This window comes from Pelophylax lessonae, assembly GCF_965119305.1.
Source record: "Pelophylax lessonae genome assembly, chromosome: 13".
Lineage (NCBI taxonomy): Eukaryota > Metazoa > Chordata > Amphibia > Anura > Ranidae > Pelophylax > Pelophylax lessonae.
The window spans coordinates 206,442,784-206,459,275 of record NC_138780.1 but is presented as its reverse complement, the minus strand read 5'-3'; the positions used below and the strand labels follow the sequence as shown (position 1 = coordinate 206,459,275).

Below are 16,492 nucleotides of genomic sequence, written 5' to 3'. Positions count from 1 at the left end.
ATGGGTGGAGGAATTTGAGTGTCCTACACAGAGCCCTGACCCTGACCTCATCCTACTGATCACCTTTGGGATGAATTGGAATACCGATGGTGAGCCAGGTGTTCTCATCCAAGACAATTACTGAACCTCAAAAATTCCCACAAGCACATTCCAAGATCTTGTGGAAAGTCTTCCTAGAAAGGTGGAGGGTGTTGCAGCCACAAAGGTGGAAACTCCATATCAGGCCCAGAAAATAATGTCCAACAAGCTCATATAGGTGTGATGGGTGGATGAACTCGAGTGTCCTACAAAGAGCCCTGACCCTAAATTCATCCTACTGAACACCATTGGGATGAATTGGAATACCGATGGTGAGCCAGGTGTTCTCATCCAAGACAATTACTGAAGCTCTAAAATTCCCACAAACGCCCTCCAAGATCTTGTGGAAAGTCTAACCAGAAAAGTTGAGGGTGTAGCGGCCCCAAAGGGGGCAACTCCATATCAGGCCCAGAAAATGATGTCCAACAAGCTCATATAAATGTGATGGGTGGAGGAACTCGAGTGTCCTACACAGAGCCCTGACCCCGACTTCATCCTACTGAACACCTTTGGGATGAATTGGAATACCGATGGTGAGCCAGGTGTTGTCATCCAAGACAATTACTGAACCTCTAAAATTCCCACAAACGCCCTCCAAGATCTTGTGGAAAGTCTTCCCAGAAAAGTTGAGGGTGTTGAAGCCACAAAGGGGGCAACTCCATAATAGGCCAAGATATCCAACAAGCTCATATAGGTGTGATGGGTGGAGGGACTCGAGTGTCCTTCACAGAGACCTCATACCTACTGAACACCTTTGGAATGAACGCAAATAATAGTTCTGAGCCAGGTCTTTTTATTTTGGTGCCCAAAGTGAGGCCCAACATGTAAGCCAGGGTCTTCTTGTCCAACATCAGTACCTGACCTCACAAATGGGCACACATTCCCACAGACAAACTCCAAAAAGAACAAAAAGATTTCCCAGAAGAGTGGAGGCTGTTAAAGCCACAAAAGGGGGATGCCATATTAATGGCCATGAGGGAAGGGTAACTCCATGTTAATGGCCATGGTTTCAGAACGGGATGTCTAATCCAACATCAGGACCCGACCTCACAAATGGGAGCAAATTCCCACAGACACCCTCCAATATCTTGTAGAAAGCCTTCCCAGAATAGTGGAGGATGTTATAGCTGTAGGTGCAACAGACACTTCAGAGCACCATTACCATATTAATGCATGGACTGCACTTCCCATGACCAACCAATCCAACACTACTAAAGTCCTGAAGAAGGGAAGTCACAATTCCCCAAGACGTGTTAGCCTTGTTTAAGGCTGACTGGAGTTTCCAAAACCTCCTATTTATACATAGTGTTGCTCACCTACCTCAACCAGAGGAGTACCTAGAACATTCAGGGCCCCAGTGCAAGAAACCTTGAAGGACACCTCTGCCCCCCCCCCCCCAGCCAGGGCCCTTCCCACTGATCCCAGGGCCCTTTACTCCCCCGTCTTTGGGTCCCCTATGATGGCGGACTTCAGGGCCCCGTCGCAAGTGCGGTAGTTCTGCCACTGGTGTCAGTCGTTTTTTATTTTTATTATTTATATATTTTTTTTTATTACATTTCTTTTACCATTTTATTTGTTTAATTTATTATTATTATTTTTTTTTTACAGTTTTATTTTTTTATCATTTCTAACAAAACTTTTTTGAGATCATTTTATCTTTTTTGAGATAAACTTATTTTGAGATAATTTTTTTTTTTTTTACAATTTTTTATTTTTTTATCATTTTTAAAAAACTTTTTAGGACCCCCGTTGATGATTCCCCTTTGAGACAAAGAAAGGAGATTGAAGACACAGCCCTCAATCTCCTTTTACTGCAGCCTCAGCAGCACAGAATGAATGAATGGCCAGAAATAGCTTTGTACAGAGGCTTCCCATTCATTCATAAACTGAAGCATAGTAAACACAGTTTTAATGCCTCAACTATGAATATAAAAAAATAAAAAAACAAAGTCAGTGATCGGTACTGGATCACTAAATCTAGTCATTAAGACAAGGAAGGGGCTGGTGAATGACACACTTACTGGTTCCTTCCCCACTCTCCATCCTGACAGTATGTCCCGCAGCTGCCAGCGGGGAGGTGGTAGGAGGAAACCCAGCAATGCTGCCAGGTGTTAGGGGGGCCAGGGAAGCACACAGGGGCCCAGGGCCGCAGGGCAGGGATAGGGAGGTGGTGGGTGGGGCATGATATTCAGCGGCTGCAGGAAGGGAATGGAGGACGTCCCCTCCCGCTCCTTGTAATGACAGCCGAGTGGCTTCTCAGCCGCATTGTTTGTCATTACAAGACAGCCGACCGTTGGCTATGGACGCCGGTACCGGGATGATGGCTCTAGCTGCAGACATCACTCCGGTACAAGCACTGTCCCGAAATATCGGTGATCTCCGGGGCCAATTCCGATATATCGGGAAAAGTGCAGATCGGCCCCCGATATATCGGCTTTGCCGATAATCGGTCGATCCCTACTTTTAATACAAACTTCACTTTTAACATTTGTGGTTTGTTCAGTCAGAGTTGTTGATTGGTCGATGTAGGATTTGTTGTCCCCGCTCTGCAGATCTCCCGGTTCCGGCTCAGCGGTGGATTTGTTATTAGAATTAGAATGTCTGAACTTTGGGTCATCGCTCACCCGGCTGTCATAGTGGAAGGATTGTTTACTCTCTCCTGTCTCTCTTCTCTCTGCAGCTGTCAGGCTGACAAGACACGAACAATCGGCTCCGGCACTCGGGGGCAACGCTGAGCAGCAACAAGGTGACACCCAGAGCACAAATAGAACTTTGTTGCAGTTTAATTTTTGTTTCTTCCTCAAATTTTAAAGAGCAACAGCAGGCAACAGTGCTAAATACAGGGGGGGGGGGGGGGGGGATTGATTTACTAATGCCGGCCATACGCATGTGGAATTCCGAACGAGTTTTCATTAGCAAATCACACCTTTGAAAAATAGTTCGATTTTCGACCATGAGTGGGGCCGCAGTAACGACCGATTTTTTGCACGGATATCCAATTTGAGTGATCAGGCATGTTGGAAATTTAAAAAAAAAACAAAATAATTTCTAATCATTGATGGGAGAATCATGCAAGAAATATAATCGAAAAATAAATGAGCTGTGACCTGGAAAGAAAAGGAAATTCCAAGCCACTAATTTTCTTTTTCTGTAACAACCTGAAGTGAAATGAAAGGCTTGGTTGGTCAAATTTCAAAATCAAGGAAGACGCCGTCAGATTGCAAATCGCACAAATTTTCCTTTTTCGATCGACAAATCATTTGGAGTTTGACCCAAGTATGGCCTGCAGAAGGTTCTGTTCACACCTGAGCATTTGGGAATTGTGCAATTCTGCCCGCGATTCCAGAATCACAGCAAAATGCAGCATGCGTTTGTGATGCCATTTTTTCTAAATGGCACCCCAAACGTGGTGCGATTTTGCCACGATTGTGGTACGGCAAAACGCACAAAAATTGCGCTATAAAAAAGAGCGACAATTCTGAAAAAAAAAAAAAAAAAAACAATATTTTTCACATTCTGCTATATAACATTCCCAATAAAAAAATGTAAAAATCTAATTTTTTTTAACATCTTAGGGCCCTTTCACACGGGCGATCCAATCAGATCCGCCTGTCAGTTTTTTAGGCGTATCTGATCGGATGCCCCTTTCAGCCCTATGGAGCAGCGGATGTCAGCGGTGACATGTCCGCTGACACCCGCTGCCATCCGCATCCGATCCTGTCTGTGAAATCCGGACAGATGGAAACCCTATTTTCCATCCGTCCTGGGGATCGGATCGGATGGGATCGGATGAGAGTGGACAGGCGGTCCGCTCTCATCCGATTCCCCATAGAGAGCAGCGGGGGCTGTGACACCTCCCTCTCTGCACTGCAAGCGGAGACGGAGCTGTCATCCCCCGGCTCAGCGGGGATCGCGGATCGATCCCCGCTGAGCAGCATGGACCGTGTGAAAGAGCCCTTAGGCCAATTTTTTTTTCTGCTACTTGTTTTTGGTAAAAAAAATCGCAATAAGCGTATTTTGATTAGCGGGACTGCGACATTGCGGCGGACAGATTGGACCCCTAATTGACATTTTTGACACTTTTGGGGGACCAGTGACATTACTGCAGCAATCAGTGCTAAAAATATACACTGTCACTGTACTAATGACACTGGCAGGTAAGGGGTTAACATTGGGGGTGATCAAGGGGTTAAATGTGAGCCTAGGGGAGTGATTCTAACTGGGGGGGGGGGGGGGCGTGGCTTGTGAAATTATCTTAGAGACCTGTGATCTTATATAGAAGGATCACAGGCACTCTGTGATCATTCCAGGGAGAAGAACGGTCAGCTGTGTTTACAACATCTGACCGGTCGTCTCTCTCAGCGGGGAGCGATCGCGGGTGTCAGGCCCCATGCATTAGAGTCCCAGCTGCCAAGTAGGGGCTGGAGTGCGCCGCCCGTGATGTGCGCTCGCCCCCTAGCTGCCTGCGCGCGACCGACGTAGGTCTACATCGGTTTGCGCAGGAGGGCCGCACTGCCGCAGTATAAATGCGGCGGGCGGTCCAGAAGCGGTTAAAATTGAGACATCCAGCTCTATTACTAGAACAAAGACTTCCAGCTTCAGACTCTGGCCTAGAAGTGGCGTCATTACGCTCCGCCCCTACGCGTTACGCCCCTGACCGAGGTAGGCTTCATCAGGAAGCAAAGCCGGGTGACGTCAATGCAACTTTAATAGACAAAAATTTGGTGACCATGGTAACCAGACCAGAAAGGAGGCAAAGAAAAATTGTGTATCACCACCAATGCAAAGAATAATATTCCGGGGGAAATGGGAAAAACAGGGGAAACACGTTTTTAAGTAGGTGGCAGAACACAGAGATTTGAACATTATATGTTGTTGTTCACTTTGCAGGACAACATTCACCTGAAAATGATCACATCATCAAGGACCCTCTCCCGGAGGACGCAGGGATTGACCATCAGACGGTCCACCAGCTGATATCCGTCCTCATGAAATTCATGGCCAAAGATAAGAGCAGCGCAGAGGCCGACATCAGCAGCGCCAAAGCCTTTAACACCGTGAAGAGACATCTGTATGTGTTGCTGGGATTTGACCAGCAGGAGGGCTGCTTCATGATCGCTCCTCAGAAAATGCGTATCTCCACGTGCTTCAACGCGTTTATTGCTGGAATTGCTCAGGTATGGCTGTCAGCACACCAGTATGATCCAGTGAGGGCAGGAATGGCAGGGGTGGATTTTAACCCTATTGTCTTCTAAAGGAAAGGTGGTTTAGATTTACTGCTCACTGACCGCCGAGGTGAACAAAAGATAGAGAGGAATGGAAAGTCTCTATCGTTTTCAGTCAAGGCTGACCAATAGATTTACAATGGGAGAGAGGAGCAGAAAATTATCGTGTTTCTCGGTGGCTGAAACCATAGAAAAAGAAAGGAGCACCAGACCAAAACCAGGTGAAAATTCTGTACTCCCTTATTTCTAGGGGTCCTGGTACAGCAGTTTTACTTACCTGATCAAAGAAACATAAGAGGGCGCTTCTAAGTGCAGTATGAAGATCAATTTATTAACAAGCTGCAGATAAACCACTCGCATGTAGTAGAATAAAAATCGTATGTCTTAAGCTTTGTTGCCGTCCTCCAGAAACCTAGGCAGTGCAAAGGTGATAGGAAGCAGAAACCACCAATAAGAGAGGATATACAAACTCTGACAGCATGGGAACTTGGCTTGAGAAAGAGGCGTTACTGCCTTGAAACGCGTAGTACACCTCCCAGCATGCGACATCATCGGCCAAGTTCCCATGCTGTCACATTGGCCCCAGAGCTTGTATTTCCACCCTTATTGGCAGTATGGCATGCGCTTTTTATTCCACTACATGTGAGTGGTTTATTTGCTTTTTATTAATAAATTGTTCTTACATACTGCACTTAGAAGCGCCCTCTTGTGTTTCTTTTTATTGCTACAGATATTCCTTCTATCTGCTGAGGAGCTGCACTAAGTCTTATTGAAGCCAGCTGAACCTACCCGTTATATAGGCTATGTGGCCATTATGAACATTCCAGCTTGGACTTCACCATTCTGGAGTTTACTGGCTTGTTTTTCTCTGTAAGAGGTTAGTTTTACTTACCCGATCCTCCACTTCCTCAGGCTCCTCTGTGCTGCTGGACCGGTCCCTGTAGCCTCTTTCCCCCTACTTTCCAGTGGTCTAAGCTCCTGTAGACTGATGCACGGCCCATAGATCTGCATTGGACATAGGGGGACTAAGGAGCAGGCCACCACTGTAGCACAGGGTAGTGTTGTCTGCTAGGGGGAGCGGAGGATCAGTTAAGTAAAGCTGCTTTTACTGTTAACCCTTGCAGCCTGGGTGCAGCCCCACTGCAAAAGGGAGGGCTTTTCGTTTTCCTGGAGTTGGGCTTTAATTGATTGTATATAGGTCATATAAGAACAGCCAATGCATTTTGAGGGTGTAACATCACTCCCCCCCTTCATCAGGGCTACAAGAATAAACATATATTCACATCTACCTTTTAGTCCTATAGCCCTGATGAAAGGGGGAGTGGTGTTGCCACCTGAAACGTGTTGGATATTTTTTTTAGTTATTACCAATTAAAATGATCTTGGACTCTTTCATCTGTTTTTGGTCTGGTGTTCCTTTCTGTATTCCTATGGTTGTCAGAACCTGGGCCACCCGCTGGTGGCACTGTGCTTCAAAGAGCAGAAAGTTGTAGTTTCAGTGTCCACCAGCGGGTGTCTCCCAGCTTGATGCTGGCTGCTGGGAGGGTATTTAGTCCCTCCTCTGCAAGTACACTTCACATCAGTGTTATGTCAGGAATCTGATTTGATCCAACTTTATACTCTCTGGATCAAAGTCACATCAAAAGTTGCATCAAAGTAGTGCAGGCACCTTTTCAAAGTCACTGATTTTCAAAGTCGCATAGATGGGAACGGGTGTCCTTGATTAGTCACAGTAGTGGAAAGGTAGACTTAGTGTGGTTGCCTGTATTATGATCATTGTAGACTGTGAGCTGAGACCCCGGAGCACTTCCAGCTACACTGACAGTCATAAGGGAGGGTATAATCACCATGTATAAATACATAAGGGGGGATATGATCACCATGTATAAATACATAAGGGGGATATGATCTCCATGTATAAATACATAAGGGGGATATGATCTCCATGTATAAATACATAAGGGGGGATATGATCACCATGTATAAATACATAAGGGGGGGGGGGATATGATCACCATGTATAAATACATAAGGGGGGATATGATCTCCATGTATAATTACATAAGGGGGGGGGGGTATGATCTCCATGTATAAATACATAAGGGGGATATGATCTCCATGTATAAATACATAAGGGGGATATGATCTCCATGTATAATTACATAAGGGGGGGGGATATGATCTCCATGTATAAATACATAAGGGGGATATGATCTCCATGTATAAATACATAAGGGGGGGATATGATCTCTATGTATAAATACATAAGGGGGGGGGATATGATCTCCATGTATAAATACATAAGGGGGGGATATGATCTCCATGTATAAATATATAAGGGGGGATATGATCTCCATGTATAATTACATAAGGGGGGGGGATATGATCTCCATGTATAAATACATAAGGGGGGATATGATCTCCATGTATAAATACATAAGGGGGGATATGATCTCCATGTATAAATACATAAGGGGGGGATATGATCTCCATGTATAAATATATAAGGGGGATATGATCTCCATGTGTAAATACATAAGGTGTATGATCTCCATACATAAGGGGGGTATGATCTCCATGTATAAATACATAAGGGGGGATATGATCACCATGTATAAATACATAAGGGGGGATATGATCTCCATGTATAAATACATAAGGGGGGATATGATCACCATGTATAAATACGTAAGGGGGGATATGATCTCCATGTATAAATACATAAGGGGGGGGGGTATATGATCACCATGTATAAATACATAAAGGGGGATATGATCTCCATGTATAAATACATAAGGGGGGATATGATCACCATGTATAAATACATAAGGGGGGATATGATCACCATGTATAAATACATAAGGGGGGATATGATCTCCATGTATAAATAGATAAGAGGGGATATGATCTCCATGTATAAATACATAAGGGGGATATGATCTCCATGTATAAATACATAAGGGGGGGATATGATCTCCATGTATAAATACATAAGGGGGGATATGATCTCCATGTATAAATACTTAAGGGGGGATAGGATCTCCATGTATAAATACATAAGGGGGGATATGATCTCCATGTATAAATACATAAGGGGGGATATGATCACCATGTATAAATACATAAGGGGAGATAGGATCTCCATGTATAAATACATAAGGGGGGATTTGATCTCCATGTATAAATACATAAGGGGGGGATGTGATCTCAATGTATAAATACATAAGGGGGGATATGATCACCATGTATGAATACATAAGGAGGGATATGATAACCATGTATAAATACATAAGGGGGATATGATCTCCATGTATAAATACATAAGGGGGGATATGATCTCCATGTATAAATACATAAGGGGGGATGTGATCTCAATGTATAAATACATAAGGGGGGATATGATCACCATGTATAAATACATAAGGGGGGATATGATCTCCATGTATAATACATAAGGGGGGGATATGATCTCCATGTATAAATACATAAGGGGGATATGATCTCCATGTATAAATACATAAGGGGGGGATATGATCTCCATGTATAAATACATAAGGGGGGATATGATCTCCATGTATAAATACATAAGGGGGGATATGATCTCCATGTATAAATACATAAGGGGTCCATATAGTGAACTTGGTGTTGAGTTATTCACTTTAAGGTCATCACAGAGGACAAGGGGGCGCTCTTTATGTCTAAAGGAAAACAGATTTTGTCTCCAAATATGGAAAGGTTTCTTCACAGTAAGAGCGGTGAAAATGTGGAATAAACTCCCTCCAGAGGTGGATCTGGCCAGCTTAGTAGATTGCTATAAGAAAGTCCTGGATTCTTTCCTAGGTGTACATAATATAAATGGGTACTAATATTTATAGGTAAAGTTGATCCAGGGAATATCCAATTGCCTCTCGGAGGATCAGGAAGGAATTTTTTTCCCCTGCTGTAGTAAATTGGATCATGCTTTACTGGGGTTTTTGCCTTCCTCTGCGGGTATAGGATTGTGTATATGGGATTGTATTATTTTTTCCCCCCTTTTATTGCTTGAACTAGATGGACTTGTGTCATTTTTCAGCCAGACCAACTATGCAACTATTGCCTCCTTAACCTACTTTAATTTCACCTTTCTCATTGACTTCCAGTGCATTTCATTATAATGGTGAAAATTTGGTTAAGTATCCCATAAATGGTGAGATTTTGGCAAAGAGAGAACTCAGAATTTTACATATCTTCACAGGTTACAACCCAATGTAAAAGATTGTTGTTTCCCTCTAAGTATACGTCCTCCTATTTGCAGGTGATGGATTACAACATCAATCTTGGAAAGCACCTTCTGCCCCTGGTGGTCCAAGTTCTAAAATACTGCACCTGTCCCCAGCTCCGCCACTTCTTCCAGCATCCCCCCCGATGTTCCCTCTGGTCCCTGAGGCCTCATATCCGTCAGATGTGGCTGAAGGCTCTTCTGGTTATCCTCTATAAGGTGAGGCCATGATGTGGGATACATTTATTGACTATAAACTCGGGTTAGAAATGAAATTCAGTAGCCTAACAAATGGTAAAACTGTCTATAATAAATAAGTCAACCCAACTGACGCTTCAGTTACTGACAGACAAGGTGAGTTGTGAGAAAAGGTCCTTCAACTCTCTAGCTTCTTTTTAGTTATTCTTCATCATATCTAGTAGACACCTTCCAAAATTTGAAGATTTTTGATGCTCAACTCACTGTAGTATGTTTAACCACTTAAGCCCCGGATGATTTTACCCCCTTCCTGACCAGGGCCTATTTTGCGATTCGGCACTGCGTGAATTTAACGGACAATTGCGCGGTCGTGCGACGCTGTACCTAAACGAATTTGACGTCCTTTTTTTTCCCACAAACAGAGCTTTCTTTTGGTGGTATTTGATCACCTGTGCGATTTTTTGATCATGCGCTATAAACAAAAAAAAGAGCGACAATTTTGCAAAAATAACAATATTTTTCACATTTTTTTATATGAAATTCCCCAAAACAAAATGTAAAAATCGAAATTTTTTAACATTTTCGGCCAATTTGTTTTATGCTACATATGTTTGGTAAAAGAAATCGCAAAAAGCTTATTTTGATTGGTTTGCGCAAAAGTTATCGCGTTTACTAACAAAGGGAAAGATTTTTGTCATTTTTGTTGTTTTTTTTTTAACGAGTAATGGCGGTGATCTACGATTTTTTTTGCGGGACTGCGACATTGCGGCGGACAGATCGGACCCTTGACTGACATTTTTGACACTTTTGGGGTTACCAGTGACATTTCTACAGTAATCAGTGCTATACATATGCACTGTTACTTTAAAATTACACTGGCAGTGAAGGGGTTAACTTTTTTTGAGAGGGAGGGGCTGTGTGTGTCCCTAGGGGCGTGATTCTAACTGTGATTGGCAGTGGCTTAAGGTGTAGGAACAGTGATCAACGGTCCTACATAGTAGAACCGTATGATCACTGTTTCTACACAGGGGAGAATGACAGGCGGCTTGTTTACATCAGCTGCCTGCCTTTCTCCCTCTGCACCGACGATCGCCGAGTGACCGGCGGACATCGGGTCCGACGGTCACACGCGCGGGGGGGGTCCGTGACCGCGCGGGAGCGGGAGCGTGCCTCCGGGGGCGCTCGCTCCCTAAACCCTCAAAGGCTAGCGACATAGTACTACGTCGCTCTGCCTGTGAGGGGCTGACTGCCAACGTAAATAGTCGTGCGGCGGTCGGCAAGCGGTTAAACTGTATATACAGTATATACTGCACACAACGAAGACTCTAATACATAAACACATTTCCAACTTGTCCCTCACACAAGACAACTGATACTGGTATGACACTTCTAGAATCCCTGCCAGAACTTTCAAAATCCTTGCCAGTACTTCCAGGGGTACTCATAAATAACTTCCTGAACCTCGAAAGTCTTCTGCCTGCTGTTTGCCAAGACCCCTGCCTGGACCCAAATACTTTTCTGCCTAACACCTGCCAAGACCCCTGCCTGGATCCAAATACTTTTATGCCTGCCACCTTCCAAGACCTCTGCCTAGACCCAAATATTCTTCTGTCTGCTGCCTGCGAAGACCCCTGCCTGGACCCAAATAGTCTTCTACAAAGTACCTGCTGCCTGCCAAGACCCCTTCCTGAACCTGAATAGTTCTCTGCCTGCTGCCTGCCAAGACCTTTGCCTGGACCCAAATACTCTTTTGCCTGCTGCTTGCCAGGACCCCTGTCTGGACCCGAATACTTTTCTGTCTGCCACCTGCCAAGACCTCTGCCTGGACCCAAATACTCTTTTGCCTGCTGCTTGCCAGGACCCCTGTCTGGACCCAAATACTTTTCTGTCTGCCACCTGCCAAGACCTCTGCCTGGACCCAAATACTCTTCTGCCTGCTGCCTGTGGAGTCCCCTGCCTGAACCCAAATAGTCTTCTACCTGCTTCCTGCCAAGAACTCTGCCTGAACCTGAATAGTCTACTATCTGCTGCCTGCCAAGACCTCTGCCTGGACCCAAATACTCTTTTACCTGCTGCTTGCCAGGACCCCTGCCTGGATCTGAATACTCTTCTGCCTGCCAAAACCCCTGCCTGGACCCATATCCTCTGCTGCCTGCGAAGACCCCTTCCTGGACCTGACTACTCTGCTGTCTATTGCCTGCCAAGACCCCTGCCTGGACCTGAATCCTCTTCTGCTTTCCATCATATTCTGTATTTTCCAGACCATAGCTGTCCCTATACCTGCTAGACTTTGGTGGGACGATGCGGAGGGCCATGACCTGGTGACAGTTGCAGCAAAGCAAACTAAGACCATTGGGGTCTCTGTTCCATCTCTATCTTCGGAAGCTCTGATGAAGATCAGTTGTCGTCTGCTAAACCTGTGCCTCGGGGGAGCCCGTGTCACCTGCCAGAGGCCCATCATAACAGATACTCCACATCCACTTGCACTCCATTTGGAAACATTAATCCATTATTAAAATGATTTTCAAAGATTGGCATCTGTATTGGGGCTTCATGGGCATGCCTAGTCATCAGTGCAATACACAATTACCTATTCATTTACTCATAACTGGTGCAATTTGCAATGAGGAAGTTAACCAGTGAAGGGTTATAAAGGCCCTATATGTCTGTACATTGAGTGGAGAACTTCCCCAGGCAGGAAATATTCAGCCTTTATGGACGGTCGTATTGGCTGCAAATGTTGGTTCAGGGAAGACTATTTATCACTATCTGGAACCTCTAATGCCCCCCTTCATCTCCTGTGTCTGATATTTCCCAACAGTTAAACCAAAACTGTGTATTTTCAATGCATTCCCTCTACACTGCATGAACGGGGGAAGGGAGGAAGGAGAGAAAGGGAGGAAGGAGGCCAAAAGGAAAGGAGAAATTAAAAAGGAAATGGAAGAGGGAGGGAAGGGAGGAAGGAGCAATGGAAGCAATGTGGGAAGGAAGGAGAAAGGGAAGGGAGGAAGAAGGGAAGGAGAACAAGGGAGGAAGAAAGGAAAACAGAAGGGAAAGGGGGAAGGAAGGAGGAAAGGAAGCAAGGAAAGGAGGGACGGGAGAAAGAAAAAGAGGAAGGAGGGAACAGAGGAAGAAAGAAGGGAAGGGAGAAAGGAAGAAGGGAGGGAGAAGGAAAGGAGGGAAAGGAAGGAGGTAACAGAGGAAGAAAGAAGGGAATTGAGAGAGGGAGGAATAGAGGAAAGGGAGTAAAGAAGGAAGGAGGGAAGGGAGCAAAAAAGGAAGGAGAAAAGGGGAGGAAGGAAGGATAACAGAAGGGAAAGGAGAAGGAAGGAGGAAAGGAAGCAAGCAAAGAAGGGAACGGAGAAACGAAAAAGAGGAAGGAGGGGACAGAGGAGGAAAGAAGGGAAAGGAGAGCGGAAGGAATAGTGGAAAGGAGGGAAGGAAGAAAAGAAGGAAGAAGGGAAGGAGAAAAGAGGAGGAAGGAAGGAAAACAGAAGGGAAAGGGGAAGGAAAAAGGAAAGTAAGCAACAAAAGGAGGGAAGGGAGAAAGAAAGAAAGAGCAGAAGGAGGAAAGGCGGAAAGGAAAAGGTGGATGAGGGGGAAGAGAGAGAGAGGAAGGAGGGAACAGAAGAACAAAGAAGGGAAGGGGGAAGGAAGGAAGGATGGGAAAAACGAAAACAGAAGGGAAGGGAAAGAGGAAGGAGGAAAAGAAGGAAGGAAAGGGAGAAAGAGGGAAGAGAGAGAGAGGAAGGGGGAAAGAGGGAAGAGAGAGAGGAAGGAGGAAGGAAGGAAGGAAGAAAGGAAAAGGAGGAAGGAGGTAAGAGAGAGAGAGGAAAAGGAGGAAGGAGGAAAGAGAGAGAGGTAGGAGGGAGGGAAGGGGGGGGGGGAGGAGGGAATGGAAGAAGGGAGAGAGGAAAAGGTGAAATGAAAAAGAAAAAAGGAGAGGTAGGCAGGAGCAATTGAAACAATGTGGGAAGGAAGGAGGAAGAGATTGAGGAAGGAATAGAGAAAAGGAGGGAAGGGAGAAATGAAAGAAGGAGAGAAGGGAGGAATAAGGGAAGGAGAAAAACATGGAAGGAAGTAAAACAGAAGGGAAAGAGGAAGGAAGGAGGAAATTAAGCAACGAAAGGATGGAAGAGAGGAAGGAAGAAAAGGGAGAAAGAAGGGGGGGTAAAGAGAGAGAGGAAGGGGGGAGGAAGGAGGCAATGAAGGAAGGAACGAAAGGAAGGGAGAAAGGAAAAGGAGGAAGAAGGGAAGAGAGAGAGGGAGAGGAAGAAGGGAAGGAAGGGGGAGGAAGGAGGTAATGGAGGAAGGAAGGAAGGAAAAAGAGAAAGAAAGGAAGACAGAGAAGAAGAAGGGAGGGAAGGGGGAAGGAAGGAGGGAATGGGGAAGGAAGGAGGGAATGAAGGAAGAGGGAAGGGGGAGAGGAAGGGGGAAGGAATTGGAGAAAGAGATTTCCATTTTCTTATTAAATCACTGTGATTTCCAAAAATGAATATGTAGACACAGAACTCCGTTCGACCATTGGCTGTCAGCTGCTCTTCAATTTATTGACTTCCCATACAAAGAATTCCATGTTTATGGTAATAGGGGCTCCTCTGCAGACTTGGGGTCACTCACATGCAGACACCTGTCAGCGCTGGTCTGACTCCATGACACCGAGATGTTCCAATCCGTCTACATGTGACACTTCCCGTGGACGCGGTCATCATCTTGTGTGACAGCCCGTCAGCGGACTTCCTTACCTGAGAATAAATAAATGGGAACAATGTAGCAATGCCATGCGTTTTCCTTTATGATGACAGCTCCTTATAGTGTAATGATAGGCTATTATGGGAATTGTTCTTTCTCTGTAGCTGCGGGAGAAAGTTCATCTCACTTTAAAAATGATATAAAGCTGAACACAAGGAAAATAGTAAGGTGTGACAATGCTGTAGGATTTTTAGGACCGGGTGGACAGAATTGCAAATATACACAATATACTGTACGTATTTCTTCTTTGTATTTAGCGGTTTGCCTGGATTTCAGCTTTAAGCATACATGATAAAAGTATCTTTTGGAATTCAGAGTAACATTTAGGTTTAGAAATCAATCCTCAGTTTCATAAGGCTGCATGGCGTCGGTGTCAGCGTTACATGGGCTGCGCCAATTCAGTGCTCCACATTACCATGATGGCATATTAAAGAAAATGTTTCCATATCTTCCAGTACCCGTACAGGGAGGCTGACCTCAGCAAGATAATGCTGCATCTCATCCACATAACCGTCAACACCCTCAACGCCCAGTACCACAGCTGCAAACCGCATGCCACGGCCGGACCGCTGTACAGCGACAACAGCAACATCAGTAGATACAGCGAGAAGGAGAAAGGTGAGTCCAGCCGCCATAGTTGTGGAAGTTTCTGTGATATTTCTCTGCCTTTGGCACCTTGCTTAGGTGCGCTGAAAATTTGCATTACATCATAGACCAGTGCATTAAAGTGGTAGTAAAGGCCAACTCTAATTATTTTCTACCCCCCTCCTTACTTACCTTTTTCCTAAATCCGGTCCTGTCACATGATCCTGCAGCTCAGGCTCCCCTTTGTAAGGAAGCGCTTGACAACGGCTGTGAATTCCCGGAGCAGTGATGTCAACTATAAAAAACTATAATCCTTCCACTTTATAAAACTCTGGCCTGACCGCATTTGGAGTACAGTAATCCCCCGCTACATCGCGGTTCAGTTTTTGCGGTCCCGGTAATTCGCGTTTTTTTTTTTAATGTTATTTTACTATATAAATCATTAAAAATGAAAGATTTTTGTGTTTTTCATAGCTCTTGCTCTGTCTCTAAGTATCTTTTATGTGTTTAAATGAGTTTCTATTGTTTTAAAAGTGTGTTTAAAGACCTTAAAATGCTTCTACACGTACAGTGACAGTAAAAAAATCATGCCTACAATGCATTTTAATAGGGTTTTTCTATTTCGCGGAATTTCACTTTTCGCGGCTGGGTCCGGAACGTAACCCCCGCAATGGAGGGGGGTTTACTGTATTCTGTCCAGTTCTGGTCGCCAGTCCTCAGGAGGGATGTGTTGGAGCTGGTGAGAGTCCAGAGAAGGGCAACTAAACTAATTAGGGGATTGGAGGACCTTAATTATGAAGAGTGCCTGCAGTCGCTTGATTTATTCTCCCTGGAGAAGAGACGCCTGAGAGGGGACATGATAGCAATTTACAAATACCTCAATGGTGATCTCAGCATAGAAAAAAAGCTATTCATGCAAGGATTGCATGAGGACGTGAGGACATACAATGCGATTAGATGAGAAGCGTTTTAACCTCAGGCAACGCGGGGGGTTCTTTACTGTTAGGGCTACAAGATTGTGGAATTCTCTACCACAAGAGGTGGTTTCTGCGGGAAGTATGGCTACTTTCAAAAGACTCTTAGACGTACATCTCAAGGATCAGAACATTCAGGGGTATGAGAGATGATTACGGCCACACACACCTACACAACTACTATGTAACTATAGGCACTCATGGCTCAGCTGTTGTTGGCGCTCCCTCTTCTCCCCTGCAGCTGCCACTCTCTGATACAGGGGGAGCTAGAGTTGCTGGATCATGTGACTGGTCTGGATTAAAAATAGTCAAGTACACAGATCTATTTTATACTGGGTATACAGGATATGTAGGAGGACAGGGGAGGGAACATTTTTTAAGAATAGGTAAAGCTAGCCTATACTGCCACTTTAACCAGTTCT

At 44.9% G+C, this 16,492-nt stretch overlaps 1 protein-coding gene across 2 annotated transcripts in view; it reads left to right on the top strand.

Moving 5' to 3' along the window:
• The first annotated feature begins 2,764 nt into the window (after positions 1–2,764).
• The window catches only part of UNC79 (unc-79 homolog, NALCN channel complex subunit), a 136,476-nt gene continuing 122,748 nt past the window's right edge, over positions 2,765–16,492 (top strand). For both annotated transcript variants that reach the window (XM_082275357.1, XM_082275356.1), the window contains exons 1-4: positions 2,765–2,824; positions 4,969–5,255; positions 9,598–9,780; positions 14,967–15,129. In XM_082275357.1, the coding sequence (XP_082131483.1) occupies positions 5,067–5,255; positions 9,598–9,780; positions 14,967–15,129 (535 nt within the window). In that variant the 5' untranslated portion in view covers positions 2,765–2,824; positions 4,969–5,066. The remainder of the gene's footprint in view (positions 2,825–4,968; positions 5,256–9,597; positions 9,781–14,966; positions 15,130–16,492) is intronic.